This window comes from Molothrus ater, unplaced genomic scaffold (assembly GCF_012460135.2).
Source record: "Molothrus ater isolate BHLD 08-10-18 breed brown headed cowbird unplaced genomic scaffold, BPBGC_Mater_1.1 matUn_MA223, whole genome shotgun sequence".
Lineage (NCBI taxonomy): Eukaryota > Metazoa > Chordata > Aves > Passeriformes > Icteridae > Molothrus > Molothrus ater.
Window position 1 is genome coordinate 78,614 of NW_023416745.1, and position 13,155 is coordinate 91,768.

The window sequence follows — 13,155 nt, forward strand, 5'->3', positions numbered from 1 at the left end:
CAGCTGCTTGCCCCGCCCCCGTGACATCACCCACACAGAGGCATCATGGGTAGGTGGCCAAATTTACTGAGGGACGGTCACGCCCAGGTCCAGGGGGTGTCCAGGTGTCCATGGAGGGTCCCCAAATGTCCTCAGGTGTCCCAGGTGTGTCCCCAACTCCGTCAGGAGTCCCCAGGTGTACAGGACAGGTCCTTCATGTGTCCATTGGGAGGTTCCCAGGTGTCCCCGCTGTCCCCAGGTGTGTATGGGGGTTCCCAGGTGTGCTCAGGTGCTCAGCAGCGCCGGTCAGAGTTGGGATATTTCAGTTTGAGCCCCCGTTTGAACTCCCGGAAGCGCTGGCGGTTGCGGCCCAGCTCGGCCTCGCGCCCCTCGTGGAACCCGCCCGGCTCCTTCCAGCCCCGGTGGGTGACGAAGGCCCCGTCCAGCACCGCAAACCGGAACCCGGCCACGTGCAGCTCGCAGGCCTGGCCGGGCAACGGGGGGGTCAGGGGGCCACAGAGAGACCCCAGAGACCCCCCAAATCCCACAGAGACCCCCACAGAAACCCCCAAGACCAGAACCCCCAGCCCCTATGGCCACCCCATGGTCACCCTACAGCCACCATGCCCACCCCAAGGCCACTCCATGACCACTGAGGCCACCCCAATGTCACCATGACCACGCCATGACCCCCAAGGCCACCAGGGCCACCCCAACACCACCATGCCCACCCCATGACCCCCATCCCCACCCCACGGCCACCATGCCCACCCCAAACCCCCTCCAACCCCCCAAACCCCCCATTCCCCCCGTCCCCGACCTGGCTGATGCGGTTGAAGCCGTACTGCAGGAAGCCCTCGTCGAAGGGGGGCACGCCGCGGGCGGGGGCCACGTAGAACGGCTCCCAGGGGTCCCTCCAGGGCACCTCGTAGGCCACGCGCAGCCGGGGGGGGCCCGGGGGGGCCGGGGGCAGCCCCCGCCAGCGGCCGAAGGCGGTGGGGGCCTGGCAGCGGGGGCAGAGCCCCCCGTAGAACGGCCGGGCCTCCCCCGCCCCCCAGAGCCGCAGCAGCTCCGCCTTGGAGCCCGGGGGGGGCCCCGAGCCCCGCAGCTCGAAGGCCGGGAGGACAAAGAGGGCCCGGGCCCAGGGGGGGGCACCGGGGGCCTGGGGGGCGCTCGGGGTGTTCGGGGCATTCAGAGCGTGGGGGTCACTCCGGATATGGGGGGCACTCTGGTTATGGGGGTCACTCTGGGCATGGGGGGCACTCAGGGCATGGGGGGCACTCAGAGTGTTGTGGGCACTCCGAGCATTGGGGTCACCCAGAGTTTTGGGGTCACTCAGGCTATTGGGGACCCCCGAGGTGTTGGGGACCCCCAGCCCATCAGGAGCCCCCAAAGTTTTGGGGTTCCCCAAATCCCCCTGAGCCCCCCCATTTTTAGGGTCCTGTTCCCCCCAGTCTGGGGGCTCCCGTCCCCAGTTTTTGGGGTCCTGTCCCCCCCAGTTTTTGGGGTCCATCCCGCCCTGTCCCCCCAGTTTTTGGGGTCCATCCCGCCCTGTCCCCCCCAGTTTTTGGGGTCCAGGCCCCCGCTCCGCAGCAGCTCCAGGAACCCCTCGCGCAGCCCCGGGCTCGGCTCCACGTCCGCGTCCACCATGAGCACGAAACGCCCCCAGAATTGGGGCGGGGGTCCCGGCCCGGGCCCGCCCCCCGCCGCCCCCTGCCAGGCCACGTTCCTGAGCAGATTCCCGGGGTACGGCACCCCCAAAGCGTAACTGGGCGGGTCGGCGGCCGCCAGCCGGGCCAGGGCCCCCCGGCACCCCCCGGGCCATTTCTGGGGGGGGCTCTGGGGGGGTGGGACTCGGGGCGGGGGTCCCGCCGCCCCCTGCACCACCTGCAGCCTGAGCCGCCCCCTCAGGGCCCGGCAGGGCCCCCCCAGGGCCCCGAGCAGCTCCTGGAGCCCCCCCCGGGGCTCCCCAAACACCGCCAGGGACAGCGGCCCCCCCCAGGCGCCCCCCCGGGACCGGGACCCCCCCAGCGCCGCCGCCGCCCGCCCGGGGCTCCCGTGCGCCGCCAGCACCAGCTCGGGGCGGGGGGCGCGGGCCCAGCCCGGGGGCGCCCCCAGAACGTCCCAGAACACCCGGAACGACCCCGAGGCGTCCAGGACCCCCCTGGGCGGGCGCGGGAGCGGATGGGGGGCGCGGGAATGGTGGGGAGGGGGCGGCAGCGAGCGCAGGTAGAGGGTCTGGAGCAGGGCCAGGGCCCCCAGGAGCCACGCACAGCCCCCCAAAACACGGGCACGGGACATGGGGGGCACCGGGTTACACTGGGGGGCACTGGGGGGATTTTGGGCACTTTGGGGGGCAGACTGGGGGGACTGAGCGCACTGGGAGCTACTGGGGCTCACTGGGACGGGTCAGAGGGCGCACTGGGGGATACTGGGGGCTACTGGGAGGATTCTGGGGCTCGCTGGGGCCGGCGCGGAGCCGGGACCAGTCCGGCATGGTGGGACCAGTACGGGGATACTGGGACCAGCTCGGGGTTACTGGGACCAGCTCGGGGGTTGCGGGGCAGGGTCTGGGGCAGTTCCGGGCGGATCGGGACCAGTTTGGGGTCGCTGGTGCCAGTTTGGGGTCACTGGGACCAGTCCGGGACTCACCGCGCTGCGCCGGGGCCGGGAGGGGCTGCGCATGCGCGGGGCGGAGGAGGCGGGGCCTCACACACAAGGGCGGGGTTATGCAGATTAGTCCGTGCGGCGTGATGGGCGCGGTTTCACCGCCAGGGGGCGCGGTTTGAGCGTTGTGGGCGTGGTTTCTGCGCCGGGGGCGGGACCCCGGGACCCCAAATTCCAACAAATCCTCCCCAAATCCTCCGCAAATCCCCCAAATCTCCCCCAAATCCTCCCAAATATTCCCCAAATCCCCTCAAAGCCCTCGAAATCTCCCCAAATCCCCCCCAAATCCCCTCCAAATCCTGATGTGCCCCCCAAATTCCGGCTCATTCCGATCCCTGGCTCCTCCCCTGGGGCTCCCCTGAGTTTTTTGTCCCCCCCGAACCCCCCCAAGTTGTCCCCATGTCCCCCCTCCCCAAATTTCCACCCCCTCCCCAAAGGAGCTGCCGCAGGCACGGGGATCTTGGGGGACACTTTTATTGCCGGGGGGACAATGGGGACGCGTTGGGGACATTGGGGACGCGTTGGGGACATTGAGGATGCGTTGGGGACGCATTGGGGACGCGTTGGGGACGTTGGGGACTCGGTCCCATGAGTGGTGACGGTGCCCCCCTCCTTCGGGGACATCGGTGGCACTGGGGACGCTGAACAGGCTCAGTCCATGGGGTTGGGGACACATTTGGGGACATCGGGGTCTCAGGATTTGCCGCGGGTGACGAGCGGGTCCCGCGTCCCTTGGGGACATCGGGGACGTTGGGTCAGGCTCAATCCGGGGGGCTGGGGACACATTTGGGGACATCGGGGACATCAGGCCAGGATGTCCCTGGGAGGGTGCTGGGGACAGTGGGGACACTGAGGCACATTGTGCCTCAGCCCCAGGGCTTGGGGACATCATGGGGACATCATGGGGATACTGGGGACATTTTGGGGACATCATTAGGACACCATGGGGGACATTTTGGGGACATTATTGGGGAAATTGGGGACATCATTGGGGACATTACTGGGGAAATGTGGGACAATATTGGGGACATTATTTGGGGCATTGGGGACATTCTTGGGGACTTTGGGGACATCAAGCCACATCGTGCCTCGGTCCCCCGCCTTGGGGACATTGAGGGTGACACCCACAAGGGGATGGGGGGGAGGGGACACAGTTTTGGGGGGCGGGACTCTGCCAAAAACGCAGAGCCCGAGGCTGGGGGGGGGGGAGGTGACAAAGGGACAAAGGGCCGGGGACAAAGGGCCGGGGGGGACACGAGGGACGGTCCCCAGGCGTCCGGGCTGGGGGCGGGGGGGGCCACCAGCCCCCCCCCAATTACCTTAGAGACTCGTTACGAGTTAAATTAGCACGAGCGGCCCCAAAGGGGGGGCGGCAGAGGGGGCGGCCGGGCCGGGGGGCGCAGGCCGGGCGGGGTGACAATGACAATATGCCATACTGGGGGCAAGTCGCGTCACAGACTTCAGTTCAGAACGACGGGGCGCGCTGGCTTCCGGCTGCGGGCACGGGGACACGTCAGGGCCGGAGCAGGACACTCACACTGACCCGAAAACGCCCCGAAACTGCCCCAAAATCCACCCCAAAAACACCCCGAAACTGCCCCAAAATCCGCCCCAAAAACACCCCGAAACTGCCCCAAAAACACCCCGAAACTGCCCCACAATCCACCCCAAACTGCCCCAAAACCCCCCGAACCCCCCTGAGAAGCCCCGATCCCCCTCCAAATACCCCAAAGCCCCCCAGAACCCCAAAGCCCCCCAGAACCCCGAAGGCCCCCAGAACCCCGAAGGCCCCGTGCCCACCTTTGCGGAAGGCGTCCTGGAGGCGGCTCTGGGGGAGTTGATACAACTCAGCAGCAGCAGCAGCAGCAGCGAAGGGGTCGCGGGGCGACCGGGCCGGGGGGGGCGCCCCGGCGGGCCGGGGGGGGAGCCCCGGGGGTCGGCGGGGGCCCCCGCGGGCGGCGATGGCCGCCAGCCCCTGCAGCAGCCGCCGCAGCGCCGGCCCGGCCGCGGGCACCGGCGGCGGCGGCGACGTCTCGGGGGTCAGCAGCGCCCCGGGGGCGCCCCCCGGGACCCCCGGCCCGGCCGCGACCCCGCCCGGGCTCTCGGGGCTCGGGGGCAGCTTCTCGGGGGCGGCCTCGGGGGGCTCGGGGGGCCCGAAGGCGAAGGGCGGCGCCTGGCGCGGGGTGTAGGGCGGCGTCCAGGTCTCGGTGCCCCCCAGGCCGGGGGTCTCGGGCGCCCCCAGCCCCAGGCGGAGCAGCCCCAGCGGGGCCGGGGGTGCCAGGGGGGCGGCCAGGCCCAGCCCCAGGTCGGGGTCGGCGCCGAGCTCCGGCTGGGCCAGGCCGGAGCCAAGCGCGGCGCCCACGGCGAAACCGAGGGCTGAGCCCAGCCCGGGGCCGGTGTCCGAGCCGGGCACGGAGCCCAGGCCCAGCCCGGCCGCGGGCACCGCGTCCACACCCAGGCCAATGTCCAGCTCGGGGCCCAGGGAGGCTCCGGACACCAGGCCCACACCGGAGCCGAGTCCAGAATTGTGTCCAAGCCCGGGGTTCTGTCCCAGTCCAGAACTGGTTCCGAGTCCAGAGTTGTGTCCGAGGCCGGAGTTGTGTCCAAAGCTGGCGTTTTGTCCATGTCCAGTGCTCTGTCCGAGTCCAGGGCTCTGTCCGAGTCCAGGGCTCTGTCCGAGGCCGTGGTTCTGTCCGAGGCCGTGGTTCTGTCCAAGGCTGTGGTTCTGTCCAAGGCCGTGGTTCTGTCCAAGGCCGTGGTTCTGTCCGAGCCCAGCGTTGTGTCCGAGTCCAGGGCTCTGTCCGAGTCCAGGGCTCTGTCCAAGGCCGTGGTTCTGTCCGAGGCCGTGGTTCTGTCCGAGGCCGTGGTTCTGTCCAAGGCTGTGGTTCTGTCCGAGCCCAGCGCTGTGTCCGAGGCCGGCGTTGTCCAGTCCAGCTCCGGCCGGCAGAGCTGACCCCGCGTTGGCTCCCAGGCTGGCCCCGAGGCTCAGTCCGGCCACGGCTCCGGCCCCGACGGTCACTCCAACGTCCGGGGGCAGCGCGGCCGCGCCGATGCCCAGCCCCACGCTGGCCCTGATGGCGCCGCCGGCCAGGCCGGGCCCGATGCTCAGGGCCACGCCAGCGGTCACTCCGGCCACGCCAGCGGTCACTCCAGCCACGCCGCCCGGCCCCAGGTCATCCCCGAGGTCAGCGGGGCCCACATCAGCTCCGGCCGCCACGTCCAGGCCAATGTCCACTCTGAGGCCGCCTCCCACGCCGAGGCCCAGGCCGGTGTCCGAGCCCAGGCCGTGGCCGACGTTCGAGGCCACTGACCCCCCCAGGCCGGGGTCAGCGGTGGCCGTGCTGGCAGCTCCCAGGCTGTGTCCGATGGTGGCTCCAAGTCCGGGGTCAGCGGTGGCCGCAGTGGCGGCCGCAAGGCCATGTCCAGTGGTGGCCGCAAGGCCGTGTCCAATGGTGGCCCCAAGTCCAGGGTCAACAGTGACCGTGGCGTTGGCTGCCAGGCCGTGTCCAACGCCAGGCCCCAGGCCGGGGTCAGCAGTGGCCGCAGTGCTGTGTCCGAGGCCGTGTCCAATGCTGGACCCCAGGCCGGGCTCCAGGCCACTGCCCAGGGCAGCTCCGAGGCTGTGTCCGATGGTGGCTCCGAGTCCAGGGTCAGCGGCGGCCGCAGCGCCGTGTCCGAGGCCGATGGTGGCCGCCAGGCCGGGGTCAGCGGTGGCCGGAGCGCCGTGTCCGTGTCCGAGGCCGTGTCCGAGGCCAGGCCCCAGGCCGGGGTCAGCGCCGTGTCCGAGGCTGTGTCCAATGGTGGCCCCCAGGCCGGGGTCAGCGGTGGCCGCGGCGCCGTGTCCGAGCCCGTGTCCATCAGCTCCCAGCCCGCTGACCGCCAGCCCCGCGGCCCCCAGGCCGGGCCCCAGGGGCAGCTCCAGGCCGGGCCCGAGGTCACCGCTGGGGAAGTCGAGGCTGGGCCCGAAGGGTTCCGGGGGTCCCGGGGGGGCTTCGGCCGCCAGCTGCTGGCGCAGGCACCAGGCCTCGGCCTCGCTGCGGGGGGACAGCGCGGTCAGCGGGGCCGCGGCCACCGGACAGCGCGGTCAGCACAGCCACAGGGACAGCGCGGTCAGCACAGCCACAGGGACAGCGCGGTCAGCACGGCCACAGGGACAGCGCGGGCAGCACGGCTGCGGCCACCCGGGGTCAGCAGGGGCACTGGGCATTCAGCGCTGACCGCCGGGCACTCAGCGCTGACCACTGACCATTGAGCAGCGGGCACTGACCTGATGACGAAGTTGTGGGCCAGCAGGGCCGGCCCCTCCGGCCGCAGGCGGGCGTACACCCACGTCCAGCCCAGGCCGTCCTTGCGCTGCAGCCGAGTGACCACCTCGCCCCGAGCCTCCGGCCCCGCGCCCGCTGTGGGGACACGGGATGGTCAGTGGGGACAGCCAGGGTGATGGGGGACACCCCGAGGGGACTGAGGGACCCCAGGGATGGCAGGGGAGGGGACAGGGACCCCCAGGTGACACCCAGGGACCCTCGGGTGGCACTGACCGAGGCGCAGGTGCTGGCGGGCCACGTGCCCCAGGTCCTCGGGGTGCAGCAGGCGGTACCAGGAGCGGCCCAGCAGCTCGGCCCGGCCGTAGCCCAGGTGCACCAGGACACTGCGGACAGCGGGACGGGGTCACTCGCTGAGCGCACGGAGAGGACCCCCCGCCCAGCCCAGCCCAGCCCAGCCCAGGTGAGCCCCGCCCGGGCGCACCTGTCGGACACGTCGAGCAGGGCGAGGTCGCGGGCGTGGCGGCTCTGGAACGCGGGCAGCAGGAGGCAGTCGGGGCAGGGCCAGGGCGGGGGGTCCAGGGGGGCGCAGAAGGCCACGAAGAGCGCGGGGGCGGCGGCGCCGGGGGTCCCGGGGGGCTCCTGGAAGCGCCCCCGCAGCAGCACCAGCTTGCGGCCGGCGCTGGGGCGGCGCGAGGCGCGCGACGTGGTGAACCGGCAGCGGAACAGGCGCTCTGCACGGGGCGACACAGGGGCTGTCTGTCTGTCCGTCTGTCCGGCTGGCTGTCCGGCTGTCTGTCCAGCTGCCCAGCTGCCTGCCCCTCTGTCCGTCCTTCTGTGCTGCTGTCCATCCCCCTGTCCACCCCTCGGTTCTGCTGCCCATCCTTCCGTCCTTCTGTCCACCCCTCTGTCCTTCTGTCCACCTCTCTATGCCACTGTCCATCCCTTGGTGCTGCTGTCCATCTCTCTGTCCATCCCTCTGTCCTGCTGCCTGTCCTTCGTCCTTCTGTCCACCTCTCTGTGCTGCTGTCCATCCTTCTGTCCCGCTGTCAATTCCTCCGTCCTGCTGTCCATCCCCCGTCCACCTCCGTCTTTCTGTCCATCCCTCTCTCCCGCTGTCCATTCCGCTGTCCATCCCTCTGTCCTGCTGTCCATCCCTCTGTCCTGCTGTCCATCCCTCTGTCCATCCCTCTGTCCTGCTGTCCATCCCTCTGTCCATCTCTCTGTCCTGCTGTCCATCCCTCTCTCTCCCCATTCATCCCTTCCCTCCCTCTCCTCCCTCCCCTTCCCCCCAGGACCCCCCCGATCCCCCCAGGCCCCCCCAGGCCCCCCCCCAGGACCCCCCCTTCCCCCCCCCATGCCCTGGGGACCCCCACCCACCTGCCTGGGGGGGCCCGGGCAGGCTGAGCTGGTGCCGCACCAGGGGGTGATCGGCGGGGTCCAGCAGGTCGTAGATGCTGTCCCCTTGTGCCACCAGGTCCACCTGGGGGGGCAGGCGGGGGGGAGGCCGGGGTGAGCCCCCGGGACCCCCCGAGCGCCCCGGGACCCCCCGAGCCCCCCGGTGCTCACCATGGAGTGGCCCAGGTGCTGCGCCACGTTGTCGGTGACCCCGACCAGCTTCCCCTCGCGGGTCACGGCCAGCAGGAACCCGGGCAGCGACGCCACCAGGTCGGCGAGCTCGGGCCCCCCCAGCAGCTCCAGGGGCGCCCCCCGGCTCGGGCCTGGCGTGGGGACACGGGGGGACAGCGCTCAGAGCCCGCCCGGCCCCGAGGTGGCACCCATGGGGCCGCCGGGGCTCCGCTCCCTGTCCCGTCCCCGTCCCGGTTCCTCCGTCCCTGTCCGTGCTGTCCCCGATCCCTGTCCATGTCACCGATACCTATCCCGATCCCCGATCCCGGTCTCAGTCCCCGTTCCCGATTCCCGATCCCGCTCCCCGATCCCGGTCCCCGATCCCGCTCCCCGTCCCGCTGCCCCTCCCGGTGCCCGCCGCTCTCCGCGGTGCTGAACGGGAACCTCCGGCCGCTCTCCGCGGTGCTGCCCCGGCCCCGGTCCCTGCCCGCGGTGCTGAACGGCCCCGGTCCCCGTCCCTGTCCTTGTCCCTGTCCCGCTCCCAGCCCGGTCCCCGATCCCTTCCCGGTGCCATTCCCGGCTCGATCCCGGCTCCCAGCCCCGGTCCCTGCGGGTCTCATCCCGGTGCCGTTCCCCACTCAATCTCCAGTCCGCGATCCCTTCCAGGCTCCATCCCCGCTCCCGGCTCCATCCCCGCTCGCTCTCCCGGTCCTGCTCCATCCCCGCTCCTGCTCCATCCCCGCTCCTGCTCCATCCCCGCTCCTGCTCCATCCCCGCTCGCTCTCCCGGTCCTGCTCCATCCCCGCTCCTGCTCCATCCCCGCTCCTGCTCCATCCCCGCTCGCTCTCCCGGTCCTGCTCCATCCCCGCTCCTGCTCCATCCCCGCTCCTGCTCCATCCCCGCTGCCACCCCGGTGCTGTCCCCGGGTCGGTCCCCACTCAATCCCCGGTCCCCGCTCCCATCCCCGCTCCATCCCTGCTCCGTCCCCGGTCCCAGTCCTGTCCCCGGTCCCCCTCCATCCCCGTTCCCGGCTCCACCGCCGGTCCCGCTCCCTCTCCCGGTCCTTTCCCCGCTCCATCCCCGTTCCCGGCTCCATCCCCGGGTCCCTCTCGCGGTCCCGTCCCCGGTCCCGGCTCCATCCCCGGTCCCGTCCCGCTCCCCTCTCGCGTTCCCCGCTCCGTCCCCGCTCCCTGTGCCGGTACCTGGCCTCAGGCAGGCGCCCTTGCGGGTGTAGATGCAGGCGAGGGCCATGACGTGCAGGTAGGAGAGGCGCGGCCGGTCGCCGTCGGGCAGCGGGAGGAGGTCGCGCAGGGCGCGGATCTGGGCGTTGATCTGGTCCCGCCGCGCCTTGGAGGCGCCTTTGGTGGAGCGGAGCATCCTCCGCCCGCGCCGCCGCCCGGGGCCGCCGCTTTATGCGCGCCCGGGCCCCGCGTCAGCGCCGCGTCACCGGCCCCGCGCCGCCCCCCGCGCGGGGGGGACACCGGGGGGACGCGGCGGGAGCGTCACCGGTGACGCTGACGCACGAGGGGGGACGGGGGGGACGCGGGGATCGCACCGAAATTGGAGATGGAGACGGGAGAGGGGGCGGGGCGAAGGGGGCGGGGGAGGGGAGGGGGACACGCCCCAGCGGGGGGGGAGGGGGGAGATGGGTGGGGGGGGCGGTGGGGAGATGGAGGAGAAAATGGGGAATCAATGGGGAATCAATGGGGAGAGGGAAACGGCAATGGGGGCTGTGGGGAGATGGAGGAGAAAATGGGGAATCAATGGGGAGAGGGAAACAGCAATGGGGAATCAATGGGGAGAGGGAAACAGCAATGGGGAATCAACGGGGAATCAATGGGGAGAGGGAAATGGCAATGGGAGTCAATGGGGAGAGGGAAACGGCAATGGGGAATCGATGGGGAGAGGGAAACGGCAATGGGGGTCAATGGGGAGATGGAGGAGAAAATGGGGAATCAATGGGGAGAGGGAAATGGCAATGGGGAATCAACGGGGAATCAATGGGGAGATGGAGGAGAAAATGGGGAATCAATGGGGAATCAATGGGGAGAGGGAAATGGCAATGGGGAATTGATGGGGAGAGAGAAATGGCAATGGGGGTCAATGGGGAGATGGAGGAGAAAATGGGGAATCAATGGGGAATCAATGGGGAGAGGGAAACAGCAATGGGGGCTGTGGGGAGATGGAAACAGCACTGGGAAATCAATGGGGAGAGGGAAACGGCAATGGGGAATCAACGGGGAATCAATGGGGAGATGGAGGAGAAAATGGGGAATCAATGGGGAATCAATGGGGAGAGGGAAACGGCAATGGGGAATCAATGGGGAGAGGGAGGAGGCAATGAGGAATCAATGGGGAGAGGGAGGAGGCAATGAGGAATCAATGGGGAGATGGAGCAGTCAATGGGGCTCAGTGGGGAGAGGGAGGAGTCAATGAAGGGATCAGTGGGGAGATGGAGGAGGCAATGCAGGGTCGGTGGGGAGAGGGAGGAACTGGAACGGTCAGTGGGGAGAGGGAGGAGTCAGTGGGAGCTGTGGGGAGAGGGAGAAGCTGAAGGGATCAGTGGGGAGAGGGAGGAGTCAGTGCAGGGTCAGTGGGGAGATGGGGGAGACAGTGAGGGGTCAGTGGGGAGAGGGTCAGGGCGGGGATGGAGGAGCCAATGGGGGTCAGGGGAGAGGGTCCAAGATTGGAGGGGTCAGTGGGGGAGGGAGGGGTCAGTGAGGGGCTGGGGGGACCATTGGGGGTCAGCGTGGCCGGAGGGGTGTGGGAGTGACCACAGAGAGCCCAGAGTGACCACGGGGGGCTCAGAGTGACCACAGGAGGCTCAGAATGACCACAGAGAGCCCAGACTGACCACAGGGGGCTCAGAGTGACCACAGAGAGCCCAGACTGACCACGGGGGGCTCAGAGTGACCACAGAGAGCCCAGACTGACCACAGAGAGCCGAGAGTGACCACGGGAGGGGTCAGCGCGGCCGGAGGGACCCCCGGACGAGCAGAGGGGGCGGAGCCTCCCCTCCCCTCCCCCCCGGGCCTTTGGGATCCCCCTCTCCCCCTCCCCCTCCCTCTCCCCTCCCCCCCGCGCGGGCGCCCCCGGCTCTGGCTCCGCCCCCCGCCCCTCCCCCCCCGGCTCCGCCGCTGCCAAATTTGGGCGCCGAAGCCGCGGAGCCAAAAATAGCGCGGGGAGCCCAAAATAGCGCGGGGGGCGGGGCCGCGCCGGGCGGGGCCGGGACCCCCCCGGGGCCGATTCTGGGGGGATTTGGGGAGGGGGAGACCCCCGGGCCCCCCCCCCCAGAGCTCGGGGTGCCCCCCGACCCCCCCGAGGCATCGGGACCCCCCCCAAAATCCTGGAACCCCCTCCCCAAAATTTTCGGGTCCCCCCCCCCCCAAATTTTCGGGACCTTCCCAGATTTTCGGGCCCCCCCTCCCCAAATTCTCGGGACCCCCCAAAAATTCCCAGGGCCTCCCCCAATTCCCGGGGTTCCCCCCGCCCCCGCCCCGGCGGCGTTTCCATGGCAACGGCAGCGTTGGGGGGGGGGATGAGGAGGGAGGGGGGGATGAGGATGGTGGAAAAGGGGATGAAGATGAGGAAGGTGAGGATGAGGGGGAGGAAGATGAGGAAGGATAAAGGGGGGATGAAGGAAGGGGATGAGGAGGAAGATGAGGCAGGAACTGGGAGGAAGATGAAGATGGGAAGGGGCAAGGAACCATAAAAGGGGGGGGAGAGGATGGTGAGGATGAGGAAGGAGCTGGAAAGGTGCTGAGGATAAGGAAGAGGAGGAGGAAGACGAGGGAGGATAAAGGGGGATGAAGGAGGAGGGGAGGAAGATGAGGATGAAGAAGGAGCCATGTAAGGGGGGGGGAGAAGGAAGAAAGAGGGGGAGGAAGATGAAGAGGAGGATGAGGATGAAGGCCCAAGGGACTCCCACTCACCCCCTCCCCAAAAACGAGGAAACCCCCTCAAGAAACGAGCCCCAAATCCCCCCCAAACCCCCCCCAAATCCCCCCCTCAAGAGACCCCAAATCCCCCCCAAATCCCCCCCAAACCCCTCCCAAAAGAAGACCCCAAATCCCCCCCCCAAATCCCCCCCTCAAGAGACCCCAAATCCCCCCCCCCCAAATCCCCCAAAAAGGCCCCAGACATTTCGGGACCCCCTCCCCAAATTACAAACCCCACGTGGGTCTGTGGGAGGAGCTCTTTATTTGGTGGGGGGGTCCCCCCGGGGTTCTGGGGTCCCCCCGGGTTTTTGGGGCCCGTTTTGGGGAGGGGTCACTTCCTCCTGGCCCCCCCCTCGTCCTCCTCCTGCCCGCCCGGGGGGGCTGCGGCCGCCTGGAGCTCCCGGCGGCGCCGCTGGACCTCGGCCACGGCCTGGGGGGTCAGCCTGGGGGGCACGGGGGGAGTTTGGGGTCAGCCTGGGGGGGTTTGGGGTCAGCCTGGGGGAGTTTGGGGTCAGCCTGGGGGGGTTTGGGGCCTTTTGTGGTCATTTGGGGGAGTTTGGGGTCATTTGGGGGAGGTTTGGGGCCATTTGGGGGAGTTTGGGGTCATTTGGGGGAGGTTTGGGGCCATTTGGGGGAGGTTTGGGGTCATTTGGGGGAAGTTTGGGGCCATTTGGGGGAGGTTTGGAGCCATTTGGGGGAGGTTTGGGGCCATTTGGGGGAGTTTGGGGTCATTTGGGGGG

The 13,155-nt window shown here is 69.6% G+C and overlaps 2 protein-coding genes and 1 long non-coding RNA gene across 3 annotated transcripts; all 3 read right to left on the minus strand.

Moving 5' to 3' along the window:
• Positions 1–46: 46 nt before the first annotated feature.
• B4GAT1 (beta-1,4-glucuronyltransferase 1) lies at positions 47–2,644 on the minus strand. Its single transcript, XM_036405954.2, is given in 3 exon segments — positions 47–464; positions 800–1,396; positions 1,399–2,644. Coding segments are annotated over 3 exon segments (1,671 nt in total). The 5' UTR covers positions 2,281–2,644; the 3' UTR covers positions 47–272.
• Positions 2,645–3,104: 460 nt separating this feature from the next.
• On the minus strand, positions 3,105–4,575 carry LOC118701312 (uncharacterized). Its single transcript, XR_004982468.2, has 2 exons — positions 4,447–4,575; positions 3,105–4,140 (listed from the first exon to the last, which is right to left on the minus strand). It is a non-coding gene; the product is annotated as an uncharacterized LOC118701312 (long non-coding RNA).
• A 31-nt stretch (positions 4,576–4,606) lies between these two features.
• Positions 4,607–11,146, minus strand: NPAS4 (neuronal PAS domain protein 4; the record flags this gene model as incomplete). Its single annotated transcript, XM_036405949.2, has 7 exons — positions 9,680–11,146; positions 8,478–8,629; positions 8,289–8,391; positions 7,393–7,642; positions 7,185–7,294; positions 6,914–7,046; positions 4,607–6,680 (listed from the first exon to the last, which is right to left on the minus strand). Coding segments are annotated over exons 1-7 (2,997 nt in total), but the record flags the coding sequence as incomplete, so codon positions are not given.
• Positions 11,147–13,155: the final 2,009 nt, after the last annotated feature.